Below are 12,426 nucleotides of genomic sequence, written 5' to 3'. Positions count from 1 at the left end.
TAATATCGAGACGAGGTTCCCCTATCCTAGGAGCTAGTTACTGGTGCTGTGCAAGACAAGAGCGTAAGTGCTTAAAGCGTATATGCCTGGGCATGTGCCAATATCGCCTGCAGTTTGCACACTTCTATAAAGACATCCCTTGCTAAGTACGTGTGTGCAGCCCAACTATCTCCAACCGAAGCAGCTTGGAAACATGTACGCTTTTTCTTGGCTCTGCCCTCTTGTGGTCTGCGGCTTGCTGAGCAAGACGATGCCTAAGAAAACAGGCTGGCCGCGTATAGCTGCAAAGCCCGTAAAGAAGCCAGTTTTAGCACTATGCGCCCACCGTTGGTGTCGGGCCAGCGTATTCTGTACATCCTAGCGACCGACCGCCATTCTCGCGCGAAAACGGCACGGCGGGTGGCGGACGGTATCTTTCAAGCAGAGTGTGTGTGGTGGGTATCCGCTGCTTCGTGTCCATGTCCAATCTCTTTCCGCGTATTCGCAATCCCCCAAACCCTTGCTCTTTCACCCCCTCTTCCACTTCCCCGTCGTCGGCTGCCGCTCCTCCTGCCGTTTCGAGTGTTTCGACGTCGATTTCGACTTGTCTTCTAGACTGTTACCTCCGCCCAGGGGGTCGTCATCGGGAGTCGGCCGCCCGAGCGCCTGGTTGCCCATCTCCTCGAAGAAGTACTTGATGAACCCCCCGCGCCGGACGCCCTGCTCCTCGGTCGCCTCGCCCGGGCGCAGGGGTTCGTCGGGGGGCGGGCCGTTTTGGCGCTGGTCGAGGACGCGGTGGACGCGGCGGACGCCGGCGTGGAAGGAGGGGGATCGGAGGAGCTGTTGGGCGGGTTCGTTAGTTCATTCTGTCGGTTATCAATTGTCGAGGCGTATTGGGCGGCGCAGATTCCGACAGGCAGAATCGTGCGGGTTGTGTTGAGGTGAGTAGAGGGAGGGAATACTAACAGCCTCGACCATTCCGTCCTGTGTTCGATTGTCAGTCAGATATTAACCTAGCGCCTAGATTTGTCGCGGGGCTCCAGCTCTTCGCCTGCTGTAGCCTCGGTGGGGGGCGGAACTTACCACTGGCACAGTGAAAGCTGCAGTCACCCAGTTCCAACGTCCGACCATCTCGGCTGGCTACTTGATTCGGGGAGCAATAGGTTGGAGCTGTATGGCGGCGAATAGAGTAACTTGGCAGTTATCTGAGATTACAACAGAGAAAGAAAGGTCGCATACGGATCAGAATGCGGCACTGATGCGAAGAAGACGACGATTATTAATTGCCAAATGGTCGAAGGCGAACTTGGGGGAGAGTGGCAGAAAAGTGGACAGAGAGAGAGAGAGCCCTACGCTGAAGGTCCAATTGAATCGACGAATCCATGACGCGGGGCAATCGGCTGTGGCCTGGTCCTGGGCGCCGCCCCCAACTCTACTGGCTGGAACCCCTAAAGTCCCCTAAAATGCTCCTCTAGGCGGTGCAGCTCGCAGTTGACCAAAAGGCCTCCAGTGCACAGACAATGACAACACAACAATCCACGGCGCTTCTCAGTATCCTCTCAAATCCAAAAGAGCTTCATTGCATGATGATAGCTGACACTCACCGCCTGTCGTACACAATTCGCCATCCGAGAATGGGCCATCTTGGGGCCCGTGTACACTGATGCCTTTGACAACGAAGCATTACTCCCGGGGCATTGCTGTATAGGGGAAGCACCCGTAGTTCTTCCACCATGCCCTCATTCCTGGGTTGCCCAATACTTTCCCATGTTCCAAACCGCATGTCTTTGGAATATCCATGGCCAGAAAGCGACTTGGGCAACTTGGAACTTGTGGAACACTTGAGCGGTGGTCTGTCTGTAGGGGGGACTCCTTCAGGCCTCCGATGCTGTTCAGGATACCGGTGCTAAGACGTGGAAGCACTGACTGCTCACTGCTTCCTTTGCGAACTTGCGGATGGACAGTGCTTCGCCATTCTGCGAGGACGAGAGATGGGGACTCAAATGCGTACTACGTAGCCACATATTTTGCTCAGCAGATATCCGTCAATATGTACTTGATTCACTATCCATCCTTCAGCTCACTTATATACACTCACTCACTACGTCACACATGTACTCGATATTTAAGCTTACTAGGCACTTATTGCGTGTCATTGCTGCTGCGGCGTCGTAAACGACCAGTTATGCTGCTGCCAATCGAACCAGTTGGACGAGGCCCCGAAGTCCAGGCTCCCCTCGATGGCGGCATCGACGGCGTCCAGATCGAAGGCCGGGTCCAGGTGCTCGAAGACGTTGTCGTCGTACATGAACCCGGACGCTGAGGCTGCTGCTGGTATCGTAGCTGGCGCGGCTGCGGGTGCGGCTGTCGTTCCTGTCGTCAGGTTATCATGACCAGCTACGACGCTGGCACCTTGATCATCACTCCTGTTATTTCCACCACCAATATCGTTGGCGGCTGGATTGTCAGCCGGGACAGAAGTTGAGGTAGTAGCCGTAGCACAGGCCTTGTCCATCTCCTGCAACACCTGCTCCGCCATCCCGGCCATAGTCCGCGCCGTCCACGACGTGCCGCCGCCCCCAAGCCGAGGATCATCGCGGAGGAGAGCCGCGGCCGCCACAAAAGCCCGACGGCCCCTCGCCCGGAAGAGAGGGACTTGGCTGTGTCGCATCTTCAGGTATGCCACGCCCAGCGCCAGCGACACGGCGTAGGGCAGCAGCGGCGTGCACGACAGCTTCAGCGCCGCAGGTTGCTGCTGCTGCTGCTGCTGCTGCTGCTGCTGCTGTTGCAATTGGTTTTGGGGGCCGTGGCGAAGGAACTCGCTGTAGCTGCCCACAATCTCCGTGATCCGGTCCGCCGAGTGCGAGCGCCGACCATTGATAAGGCTATGCGGGAAGAGCCCGTTCCCGTCCGCCGGCAGTTTGCACGAAAGAATGGCGACGGAGTGGTAGAAGACCTCGAGGGTAGCTGTATTAGGCATAGATAGATTAGCTCAGCTCGCGCGCGGCGTCGTGAGATGGGATGAAGTAAAAGTAAAATGCGGAGAAACTTTGGTTGTCGGTCTGGTCTGGTCTGGTCCCCCCCTTTTCTTTTTTTTTTTAACTCACCCAACAAGCCGCTCGGCACCTCAGTCGCGTCGGAATCGACAATCATCTGCTCGAGGATCGGGAGGTCCACCATCACCGGCTGAAGCTGCCCCTCCTCCTCGACGTCGACCTTCTTGATGGGGCGGTAAATGTCAATGACCTGGTCCAGCAGCCGCGCGATGCCCAGGAACACACGGAAGGCGGGCGGCAGTGGAGGAGCCGAGCCCGAGTCGATCGCGGTCTCGATGATCTTGTCCATGTCCCACCCCATATCACGCTCGTGCAAGATGCAAGCCCGGCCATAGAAAGCCGCAGTCAGCCGGTCCAGGGCCCAAACACAACAATACACGGTGCGCACCTCGGCGTACCCCTCCGGGTCGGCCGCCTCGTCGGGCCCGCCGATGTGGTGGCCCAGCGTCTGCAGGTGGTGCGAGGCGCGCGCGAACAGGAGCGCGGGCAGGTCCGCCTCCTCCGGGCTGCACGGCTGCACGTACATGGCCAGCATGAGCAGCAGCCGCACGAGCAGCATCCGGTCCGTCACGAGGCCCGAGCAGTCGAGGAGCGTGGCGTGCGCCGCCGACGTCAGGTTCGCGCGGAACTCGGGCGGGCTGAGGAGGGGGGCCGTTGGGGGCGAGGCGGAGGTGGTCTCTGGCCTCGGGGTCCGCGGCGGCGGCGAGGCTGGCGACCTGCCGCACGAGAATGGCGGTGGTGGGATCTGAAGGAGGAGTGGTATCGGATAAGAGCGAGCTGATGGCGGGGAACAGAGGATCGAGCCTCTGGAGGTATATCCGTCTCAAGACAGTCCAGTCAGGGTCGGGTGGCACACAGGTCAGGCAGTGCGTCCGCACATGCGCCACGACAAGGTCATGGAGGAGACGACCAGGCCCCGACCGAAGCGCGCTAGTGGCGGATGAAGAGGACGAAGACGAAGAGAAAGCAGAGTATTGCCTGGCTCCTTCTGGGTGGACAGGCTGTTTGGCGTGCCAGACGCCCACTCCACCGCGGACCGAGAGATCACGGCTGGAGTGGGGGCTGGTGGCCTCGATTAGGAAATGCTCAGGGTTCAGGTCGCCGACGAAGCGGGAAGGCCGCCGCTCCAGATCCGGCGGCGAAGGCAGGGAGGACCGCCCCGAGGACCCCCTGCTGCTGCTGCGGTCGCGGTCGCGGTCGCCGCCGCCGCCGCCGCCGCCGCGCTTGGCACTAGCGGCGACGAAGTCGCATGCTGCACAGGAACTACTTTCGCGTCTTCCTCGCTCGGCTCATGAGTACACCGTTTCTGTACAGCAAGAAATGTCAACGAGTCAGCAAAAAGCCAGTATGCGTGTGTACAGCGACTGGAGTCTTGTTTGGGAAACTACCAACCTTGCGCCGCCGACACGCCACGCAGGCCTGAGCGACCTGCTTCCGCTTGAGCGGCAGGCCGCTCGGGTCGGAATCGACGAATTTGACCATGCCGACAGGGCGGTGCTCGCCTGCCCCCGGGTAGCCTTGCCCCAGGTTCGTACTACCCATCCAAGCCCGTTGTAGCCGGTGCGTTAGTAAGTAGTCAAGAAAAAAGCAAATCAGGAGGAGCCTTGGCGGGATTCTGGTTGATCCAAGCCTTTTTGGTCTGTCTGGCTTGCAGTTGTCGTATGACAGACAGTCAGGAAGGCACCACGACCACAATGAGACGGATCAGGCAGGTCTCGCAACCAATCGACCTGGGACTTCTTCTGAGTGCGTAGGTAACCTAGGTACTCGGCCTACTTGGGACTTGGGTCGCGGAACAATGGCCGAGTCCACTCGCTGCTGGCGATGATGATGGATGGGGATTGTCTCATCTCCTGGCCATTTTTTTCTGGAGCCGGCACCGTTCGGAACGTCCCAAAACGGAAGCCCCGCACCCTTTTCTACCTGCGTTTTAGCTTTCAACAAAAAAAAAAAAAAAAAAATCTCCAAAGCAAGTTGTATGTATGTAACATGATCATCTTGCTGACGACATTGAGAAAACAAAACAGGCAGTGCTTTTACCCCGCGATCGGCTTGGGGGAGATTGGCCATGGAGGTTCTCGGTCCAGCATCGCGGTACAGAGAGGGAGAATGTACACTGACAGCTGAGCGAAAACGCGGTGTTTCCATGTTTTGAGACTCCGGCCCACTAGGCACTTACATTGATAGACCAATGAAGCTCTCTTGACTTACACCATCTCGCAGAGGGCCGCCAGGGTATTGGGTATTAAAGGGTGTTGGGAGATCTCAAGAACGTAAGACTGCCATTTACTTTTCGTCTTCGTCGAGCTGTATAACCAAAGCCCACATACATCCATAAATACATACATATACCCGAAATGCAGAGATCACTACTTATACGTAAGATATCGCCCGTCGTCGCGACCCAGACGCGGATGATAGCCATGACGACCACCCAGACCCAGACCAAGACTTCCACATCCCCGCCCCCAAGCACCAGTAAGCGCGAGGGCGACATCTCCGACTCCTTCGTCTCCTTATCCAAAACCCAACGGCCTCCTCTGCCCCGCCGGTTCCTCGAGCTGAAGCAGTCCCTGGTCCAAGGCCGCGAAGACGCCGTCATCGCCAGCTGGGGCCGGCTGCTTCGTCAGCTGAGGTCCGAGAATGAGTTGGTGGCAGCCAAAGGACCAGGCGTGGTTCCAGTCTTGCAGTTCCACGGTCTCGAGTCCCAGCTCTCCGCCCTCCGCGACGAGCTCCAGAAGCGCGGCGTCGCCGTCATCAAGGGCGTCATCCCCCGCGACGAGGCGCGCGCATATAAGAGCGAGATTGAGGAGTACGTGAGGCAGAACCCGTCTACCAGAGGTACATACCGACCCCCCTTCCCCCTTCCTCCTCTTCGCACTGCTGACATCACCCCCACCTCAAGCCTTCCCGCCCGAAGACCCCCAAGTCTACGAGCTCTACTGGTCCAGCCCCCCAGCTCAAAGTCCGCGCCCACCCCAACTTCCTCCGCGCCCAGACCCTGCTGATGCAGCACCTCTGGCACCACACCACCTCCTCTCCCAACGCCCTGGTCTCCACCTCCCAACCCCTAGCCTACGCCGACCGCCTCCGCATCCGCCAGCCCGGCGACGCGCGCTTCGCCCTGGGCCCCCACATCGACGGCGGCAGCGTCGAGCGCTGGGAGCGGCACGGCTACGGCCTCGGCGGCTCTGGCAGGGGCGTCTACGAGGACGTCTTCGCCGGGCGCTGGGAAGACCACGACCCCTGGGACGCCGGCGCCCGGGTCGGCGCCGTCAGCGACAACTACCGCGGCCTCGGCGCCTGCTCCATGTTCCGCATGTTCCAGGGCTGGCTCAGCATGAGCCGGACGGGCCCGCGCGAGGGGACGCTGATGGTGAACCCGCTGCTGCGGCTCGCGACGGCGTACGTGCTGCTCCGGCCCTTCTTTGAGCCGGTGGTCGCGGCGAAGGAAAAGAGGGATGGTGGGTATCTCGATGAGGAGAACTGGCGGTTCCGCGACGGCGAGGCCATGACCAGCGCGCTACAGGGTGCCGAGCCCGGGTTCGGACAGGAGCTGAGCGCGGCGCTGCATCCGCATCTGGATCTGGACCGGACTATGGTGCACATGCCGCCGGTGGAGCCCGGCGACTTTGTGGTCTGGCATTGCGACAGTGAGTTTCTCCCCTTACCCCAACTTTCACCGGGGACTTCCATTAGAAAGAGCTGAGATAACTAACCTGTAAAACCTCCAGCGATCCACGCCGTGGACAAGGTGCACACCGGCCCCTCCGACTCCAGCGTCCTCTACATCCCCATCTGCCCCGTCACCGAGCAGAACGCCCAGTACCTCGCCCGCCAGCGCCAGGCCTTCCTCGACGGCACACCGGGGCCCGACTTCCCCGGCGGCGCGGGAGAGAGCGAGCATGTCAACCGGCCCACCGTCGACTTCCTCCGCAGGTACGCGGGCGTCGAGGGACTGCGGGCCATGGGCCTGGAGAAGCTCGAGGCGCATCCCCACGACCCCGCGGGAGCCCAGAACGTCACGAAGCGAGCCAACCAGATCCTGGGATTGTGAATTTATTTTTCATTTATTCATTGTTTTTCAAGTACCGCTGTGTTGGAGTTGTTCTAACTGATGTTGCCAACTGTCTCCATTAGTGCCGAGAGGAGTGTATCAAAACTCATTCCACCCATCCCATGAAGCGGCCAACAAACCGCTAGAAGACGTTGAATGGGGACGAGGCAAAGCGTCCCCTTTCACTCAGAATTCCTAAAGCAAAGTTTTTTCCAGCTTCTTTTTCTCCTTCTTGGAGAATACCGTTTCTTCTCCCGGGGCGAAAATTTCAGACGGTTCGTCAGACCCCTCATCGGAAGACGACGTACAACCCATGAGGATAAGAAAGCACTGGCGCGCGTATATCGTTCGCTGGCCGGACGCAACAGCCTGGCTCACAACAGCCTGCCTCGCAACAGCCTGCCTCGGAGCCTGCGTCGTCGGACTTCTAAGCCTTGGTGAAGGTCTTCATGAACTCGCCCATGTAGTCCTTCTTGCCGAGCGGGACGCCCTTGCCGCGCAGCAGGGCGTAGATCATGTTGAGGTGGAAGTAGCCGGTGGGGATGGGGTAGCCGAAGACGTAGTCGCGGGCCGAGGCCTTGAACTCCTCGGGGCCGAACTTGCAGGGGACCTCGGTGGTGGCGCGGGGATCGACCTGGCTGCGATCGACCTTGCTCAGCTCGGCGAGGAGCGCCTCGAGCAGCTCGTGGCACTCGGGGAGGCTGTAATCCTTCATAGGGGTGTCGACAGGCTCGCCGCCGGTGACGCGCTCAATCAGCTTGCGGCCCGTGGCCACGATGATGAAGACCTGCTTGTCAAGGGGGAGCATGTCGTCGGCGATCTTGAGCTTCACCAGCTCGGCCCCGTCCTTGATGTGGTCCTCGCCCTTCTTGAGGATGGACTGGGTCGTCTTGACGATGTCCGTGTAGACGGGGATGGAGACTTCGTAGAGGGAAGACATGGTGGGCGGAGTGGGTGATGTATGATGTGTGAAGTACGATGTGGTTATTTGCTGGTGGCGGGGTTGGAACGGGAGGGTTCTAAGTGTAGAAGACTTGATGTTGAAGTTGATGTTGTTGATGTGATGTGCTGGAGAGGGAGGAAGTTCGCTGGAGGGATTATCCTTCCTTTATGTATTCCCGCAGTAGCAACCGAGCCATCTAACCTATCTGCTCCTTCCATCCAGTGTTTCCGAGAATCTCATGGAACGTCGAACGTCGTGTCGACCGCAGCTGCTGTTGATGCAGTTGCCAACCCCGCCAACCCCACCAAGATCGGGAGCTACTTGCTGCTAGGCTGTTAGGCGGCCAATCCCTCTGGCTAGGAGCTTTCACCGCCTCCACTTAACACGTATGCTACAGCATAACATAGGCGATTTGTAGCGTAATTGTGGTAACCGCGAACCGCATCCTGCCGTTAGTAGCGAGCGGGCGGGCACGGGCTGGCAAGCGCCATGCTGCCAAATGTGTTTCACTGCCCTGGATTTCTAAGCCGGAAAGTGAGACGTCGCTGACAAATGCCATATAGGCAATGGTTACGTGTAAACAGTGCAGCCGAGCGAGTATGTGCCGTCAACCCACCCGAGTGTAATACAAGTAACATGTCAGATTGAAGCGGGATGGCATCACTAAAACGTTGCAGTCAGTGCTGTGACGGTTCCTTGCCTCGGAATTGTTTATACGCAAGGATTGTCTGGCCACCATGCGTGGTGTTTGTCTTTGTGCAAGGACCGAGAGAAGGGAGGGAAGGGACAGACAGCTCGGAGTGGCAACATCTGTATAGAAATTGCAACATTACAGCTTGGCATCTTTTCACATCAATCCGATGCCAGCTCCATCTTTCTCCGCGCTTTAGACCTAAAGAAGGTGCAATCATCCAGGATGTACATGAATATCACACCCGGAACCTGCAGCCGAGGAGGCATCATAGCCTCTTTCGGCAGAAGTAGCTTCCTTGGCCCTCGATGCTTGATTGCAGTTGCTTGCTGCTGGTTGGCTGTATGCACAACACCTGAGCCAACGACGTCGTAGGGCGCGCTCCGTGCCGCCCTGGCCAGAACCTGACTGGCCTAGAACCTGAACCAGCCCACTATTAGCGGCACACTAGCATGCCTGGACCCCGTCCTGATTACCAAGCAACCTCAATGAGCTCTGGGATGATTCCACACTCATCACCTTTCAGGGACTTCTTATTAATCTTGCGCATCAGATCCTACGGTCTTCCTGTTCAGCCGGTACAGCCTCCACTGGTACCAAGCGAACCACGAGAGAAGGATCAGCAGTGTCGCACCGATGAGCACAGCACCGTCACGAGCGCCAGTGTGAACATGGCCATGCTCTCCCGCTGCGTCTGGATCGCAATCTGCTGGTTCGCTAGGTGATGCAACTGCTCAGTCTGTCGTCAGCCGCAATGCTCTATTTTCTACAATATGTGATGAGCGGAAGAAAGGGCATCGACGAACGAGCTGGATGCGGATGTTGGTCCGCTCTAGGTACGTGTTGGCCCAGCGAGCCCAGAAGCCACGCACTGCCTCCAGGTGGTGCAAGTCGTCGGTCGCAGCAGTTGTGTCATCGCCCTCGGAGACTACTTGCGATGGTGGTTGTTTCTTGGACATCGCCTCGACCCTTTTATGCAATGATAACATCGATTCGATGTGCTGTTTGATATCCTCCAGGTCCTTGAGCATGCAATGCCACTGGACCGAGAGGTCGTGAAGAGTCTCGGCTTGCTTTTTGACATTCTCCTTGGAGTTACCCTGTTCCTGTTATGCCGCATTAATGATTAGACGCTACTTGATAGCCTAGTGTGGGAGTGTCTGCGCAGACTCACAATGTGACGGAGGCGGTCTCGCTGTCCTCGGATCCCCCTCTGGTACGAACGCAGCGCAAAGTCGAGGATCAGAATATTGACGAACATGGGCTTTTGTCCCAAACCCGGATTGGCACCCACATGACGGTTGATAAACCCCGTGAGCGCCTCTGGGAAATTCAAGCAATAGAAATGTGTCGTTTTCTGGTTAGTGATTACCTGAAGCACGAAGGACGGACTCGCCTTCTGGGCCCAGCAATAGAAACCGTATTGGAACACTGCCTAAACCATGAGAATCCAGCTTGGGTCTTTCGGATCTAGGGGATTGATATTACTGTGCCTAGAGATTGCTCCGTGGTGTTGTTATTGCTGCTGCTGGCCCCCGCGCTCGAGAGTGTCGTGGGAATGATGGTCCAGTGTTCTCCTCGGCAGAAATCGACCACAAATCTCGACGGGAGATCGCCGGACGCGACAAATGCCCGCAGGCATTTCGCGAGGCCGTGTCCATGCTTATCGTCGTTCTTGTCGTCCACGCTCTCTATGAAGCTGTCGCGTCCGTTCAGTTCCCACCCCACGTTGCAGCGGAAATAAGTAAGATACTTACAACAACCGCATACAATCCACATCGGCGCCCTTTTCCGTCAGAAGGGCAGACACCTTGGAGTCACCTGATTTCTCGCTGGAGTCTCGAACCTTGCTTTCTGGTTTGGTATCGGCGAGTGCGCCATGTCTGGTCCCGTTTTCGAATAGGTGCAGTGTGGTTCGACAGCTGACGTTGCAGCACTTCCCCGCCTCCGCGACGTCCTCGTCGATGCTCGCACGAGCAAATGGTCTCAAGATAAGACGGCATGGTGAACGCTTCCAGCGAGATTCTGAGGATAGACACTGGCGGGCAGGATGGAGTGTCTGGGAGAGAAATCTTTCTGCGTAACAAACGATCACGCCTCTTCAGATCGGCTAGCCCCTCTTCACGCGCATACTTAATGGTTTGTGGTAACAATTCAGCCGCAGCGCTACCATTGACGAATAAACGACCAAACGGGCCCTGGCAATACGGGCCATTTACCCGGAGCTGATGCCCGCATCCCCGCGCACCCATAGATCTCTCTGATTCATCGAACGTCGTCTATTCGTATATCGCAGTCTATCGCAGTCTTGGCGTAAAGGAAAATGGGAGGAAATCTTGTCTAATCGTCGCTACCCCAGAACCAACCTCAGCACCTTGACCGCCTGCTCATTCGCCGTGAACAAGATGCCGCCCGCCATGACCGTCCGCCCCAGCCGCATGACCGTGCCGCGCCAGAACCCCCGAAACACGCCGTCCTCCGCAACGATAGCGCGCGCCGCGTCAAGCGTACCCCCCACAGCGCGGGCCTGCTGTACCTTGGTCTTGACCGTGTCGAAGGGCTGCGTCGCGAGCGTGGTAATAGTCCCCGCGAGGGCGCCGTTGGCAAAACTCATGACGGGCCCGTCGATATCGACCCGATGCCCGCCCCGCCCGTCCGCGAACCAAGCCGACCGCCGCTCCCAGTCCTTGAGGATGCTGTAGGACCCCAGCCGGAACCCGGTGGTGCCGATCTGCTTCAGGGTGGTGGTGAGGTAGCCCGCGTACAGGGCGCGGAGGGCGCCCTGCTCCTTTGCGAGGGCGGTCACGCAGTGCCACGGCGACCGGAACCGGCGCGACGTTTTGGCGTCGTCGATCAGGGCCGTCTTGATGCGCTCCGTGGGCGTCACGACGACGGTCGAGGACACGACGCCCGCGACCATGCCGGACGCGATGGATTGGGCGGGGCCGAGGGTGTGGGTTTTGGGGTCCTCGAACATCTTGCGGATGCTGTCGAAGGCGACGAAGCGGACGGCGTCTTTGCCTATTGAGCCCTATTAAGTGTGTCAGTGGATCTTACGGGTAAATAGACTGATCGGTCACTTCCGGGGTAGACATGCTCCTGTCATGGGCCCGGGTATAGGGGAATTGAGAAGCAATGACCAAGTAAGTACCTACCACTATCATAGTCGAACAGCCCTTGTAGAGTGCCGGCAGCCCTTCTTGCTTAACCACATTGCCGACCACGCGGAACGGGTTCTTGACGCCGCCATGGCCGTACAGCTGCACGCGCGTCTTGGCGAACTCGAACGGATATGTGCAGAAAGCTTCAACGCCGCCAGCAGTGCCGCCGGCCAGGAGCGAGATCAGCGGTGACGTTTTGCCATTGGCCTCGGCCACCATGGTGGTGGGGGGTGCGCGCTAAAAGGTTGACAGAGATGAGAGTGATTTCTGCAACTTCGTCAAAGCTGATGGATCGGGTAGGAATTGATTGAGCTTGGGTCCGGTATCCCGTGAGCTGAGGCTTTGCTACTTGGGCGTTGGTGGTGTGCAGTGTAGTTTGCATGCTGGGGGCGGTTATCAGTGCCTCGGCTCAGCAAATGACGTCGGTTGTCCTTCAGGGGGTCTTTTAGTGCTTTTGCGGAGCATTTTCCGGGGCCCCAGAGCTCTAGCTGATAAGAATCAACTGCCAAGACAGCTGGCTCTTGTAAAAGATTCCAGCA

At 58.2% G+C, this 12,426-nt stretch overlaps 6 protein-coding genes across 6 annotated transcripts; 1 reads left to right on the top strand and 5 right to left on the bottom strand.

The window, feature by feature from the left end:
- Positions 1 to 507: 507 nt before the first annotated feature.
- PG986_013984 (uncharacterized protein) lies at positions 508 to 1,110 on the bottom strand (the record flags this gene model as incomplete). Its single annotated transcript, XM_066850206.1, has 2 exons — positions 508 to 819; positions 1,063 to 1,110. 2 exons carry the CDS (start codon positions 1,108 to 1,110, stop codon positions 508 to 510), a joined length of 360 nt encoding a protein of 119 aa, XP_066694349.1.
- A 1,021-nt stretch (positions 1,111 to 2,131) lies between these two features.
- PG986_013983 (uncharacterized protein) lies at positions 2,132 to 4,517 on the bottom strand (the record flags this gene model as incomplete). The annotated part of the gene is made up of 4 exons (XM_066850205.1): positions 2,132 to 2,946; positions 3,087 to 3,483; positions 3,560 to 4,287; positions 4,424 to 4,517. The coding sequence occupies 4 exons, from the start codon at positions 4,515 to 4,517 to the stop codon at positions 2,132 to 2,134; spliced, it is 2,034 nt and encodes a 677-aa protein (XP_066694348.1).
- An 875-nt stretch (positions 4,518 to 5,392) lies between these two features.
- PG986_013982 (uncharacterized protein) lies at positions 5,393 to 7,092 on the top strand (the record flags this gene model as incomplete). The annotated part of the gene is made up of 3 exons (XM_066850204.1): positions 5,393 to 5,876; positions 5,987 to 6,688; positions 6,770 to 7,092. The coding sequence occupies 3 exons, from the start codon at positions 5,393 to 5,395 to the stop codon at positions 7,090 to 7,092; spliced, it is 1,509 nt and encodes a 502-aa protein (XP_066694347.1).
- A 427-nt stretch (positions 7,093 to 7,519) lies between these two features.
- On the bottom strand, positions 7,520 to 8,032 carry PG986_013981 (uncharacterized protein; the record flags this gene model as incomplete). The annotated part of the gene is made up of 1 exon (XM_066850203.1): positions 7,520 to 8,032. One exon carries the CDS (start codon positions 8,030 to 8,032, stop codon positions 7,520 to 7,522), a length of 513 nt encoding a protein of 170 aa, XP_066694346.1.
- Positions 8,033 to 9,345: 1,313 nt separating this feature from the next.
- PG986_013980 (uncharacterized protein) lies at positions 9,346 to 9,987 on the bottom strand (the record flags this gene model as incomplete). Its single annotated transcript, XM_066850202.1, has 3 exons — positions 9,346 to 9,432; positions 9,533 to 9,832; positions 9,901 to 9,987. 3 exons carry the CDS (start codon positions 9,985 to 9,987, stop codon positions 9,346 to 9,348), a joined length of 474 nt encoding a protein of 157 aa, XP_066694345.1.
- Positions 9,988 to 11,076: 1,089 nt separating this feature from the next.
- PG986_013979 (uncharacterized protein) lies at positions 11,077 to 12,106 on the bottom strand (the record flags this gene model as incomplete). Its single annotated transcript, XM_066850201.1, has 2 exons — positions 11,077 to 11,757; positions 11,882 to 12,106. The coding sequence occupies 2 exons, from the start codon at positions 12,104 to 12,106 to the stop codon at positions 11,077 to 11,079; spliced, it is 906 nt and encodes a 301-aa protein (XP_066694344.1).
- Between the last annotated feature and the right edge of the window lie 320 nt (positions 12,107 to 12,426).

This window comes from Apiospora aurea (genome assembly GCF_038362705.1).
Source record: "Apiospora aurea strain CBS 24483 chromosome Unknown utg000009l_segment0_segment0, whole genome shotgun sequence".
NCBI lineage: Eukaryota > Fungi > Ascomycota > Sordariomycetes > Amphisphaeriales > Apiosporaceae > Apiospora > Apiospora aurea.
The sequence above is the reverse complement of the archived record's forward strand: the minus strand, read 5'-3'. Positions and strand labels throughout refer to the sequence as shown.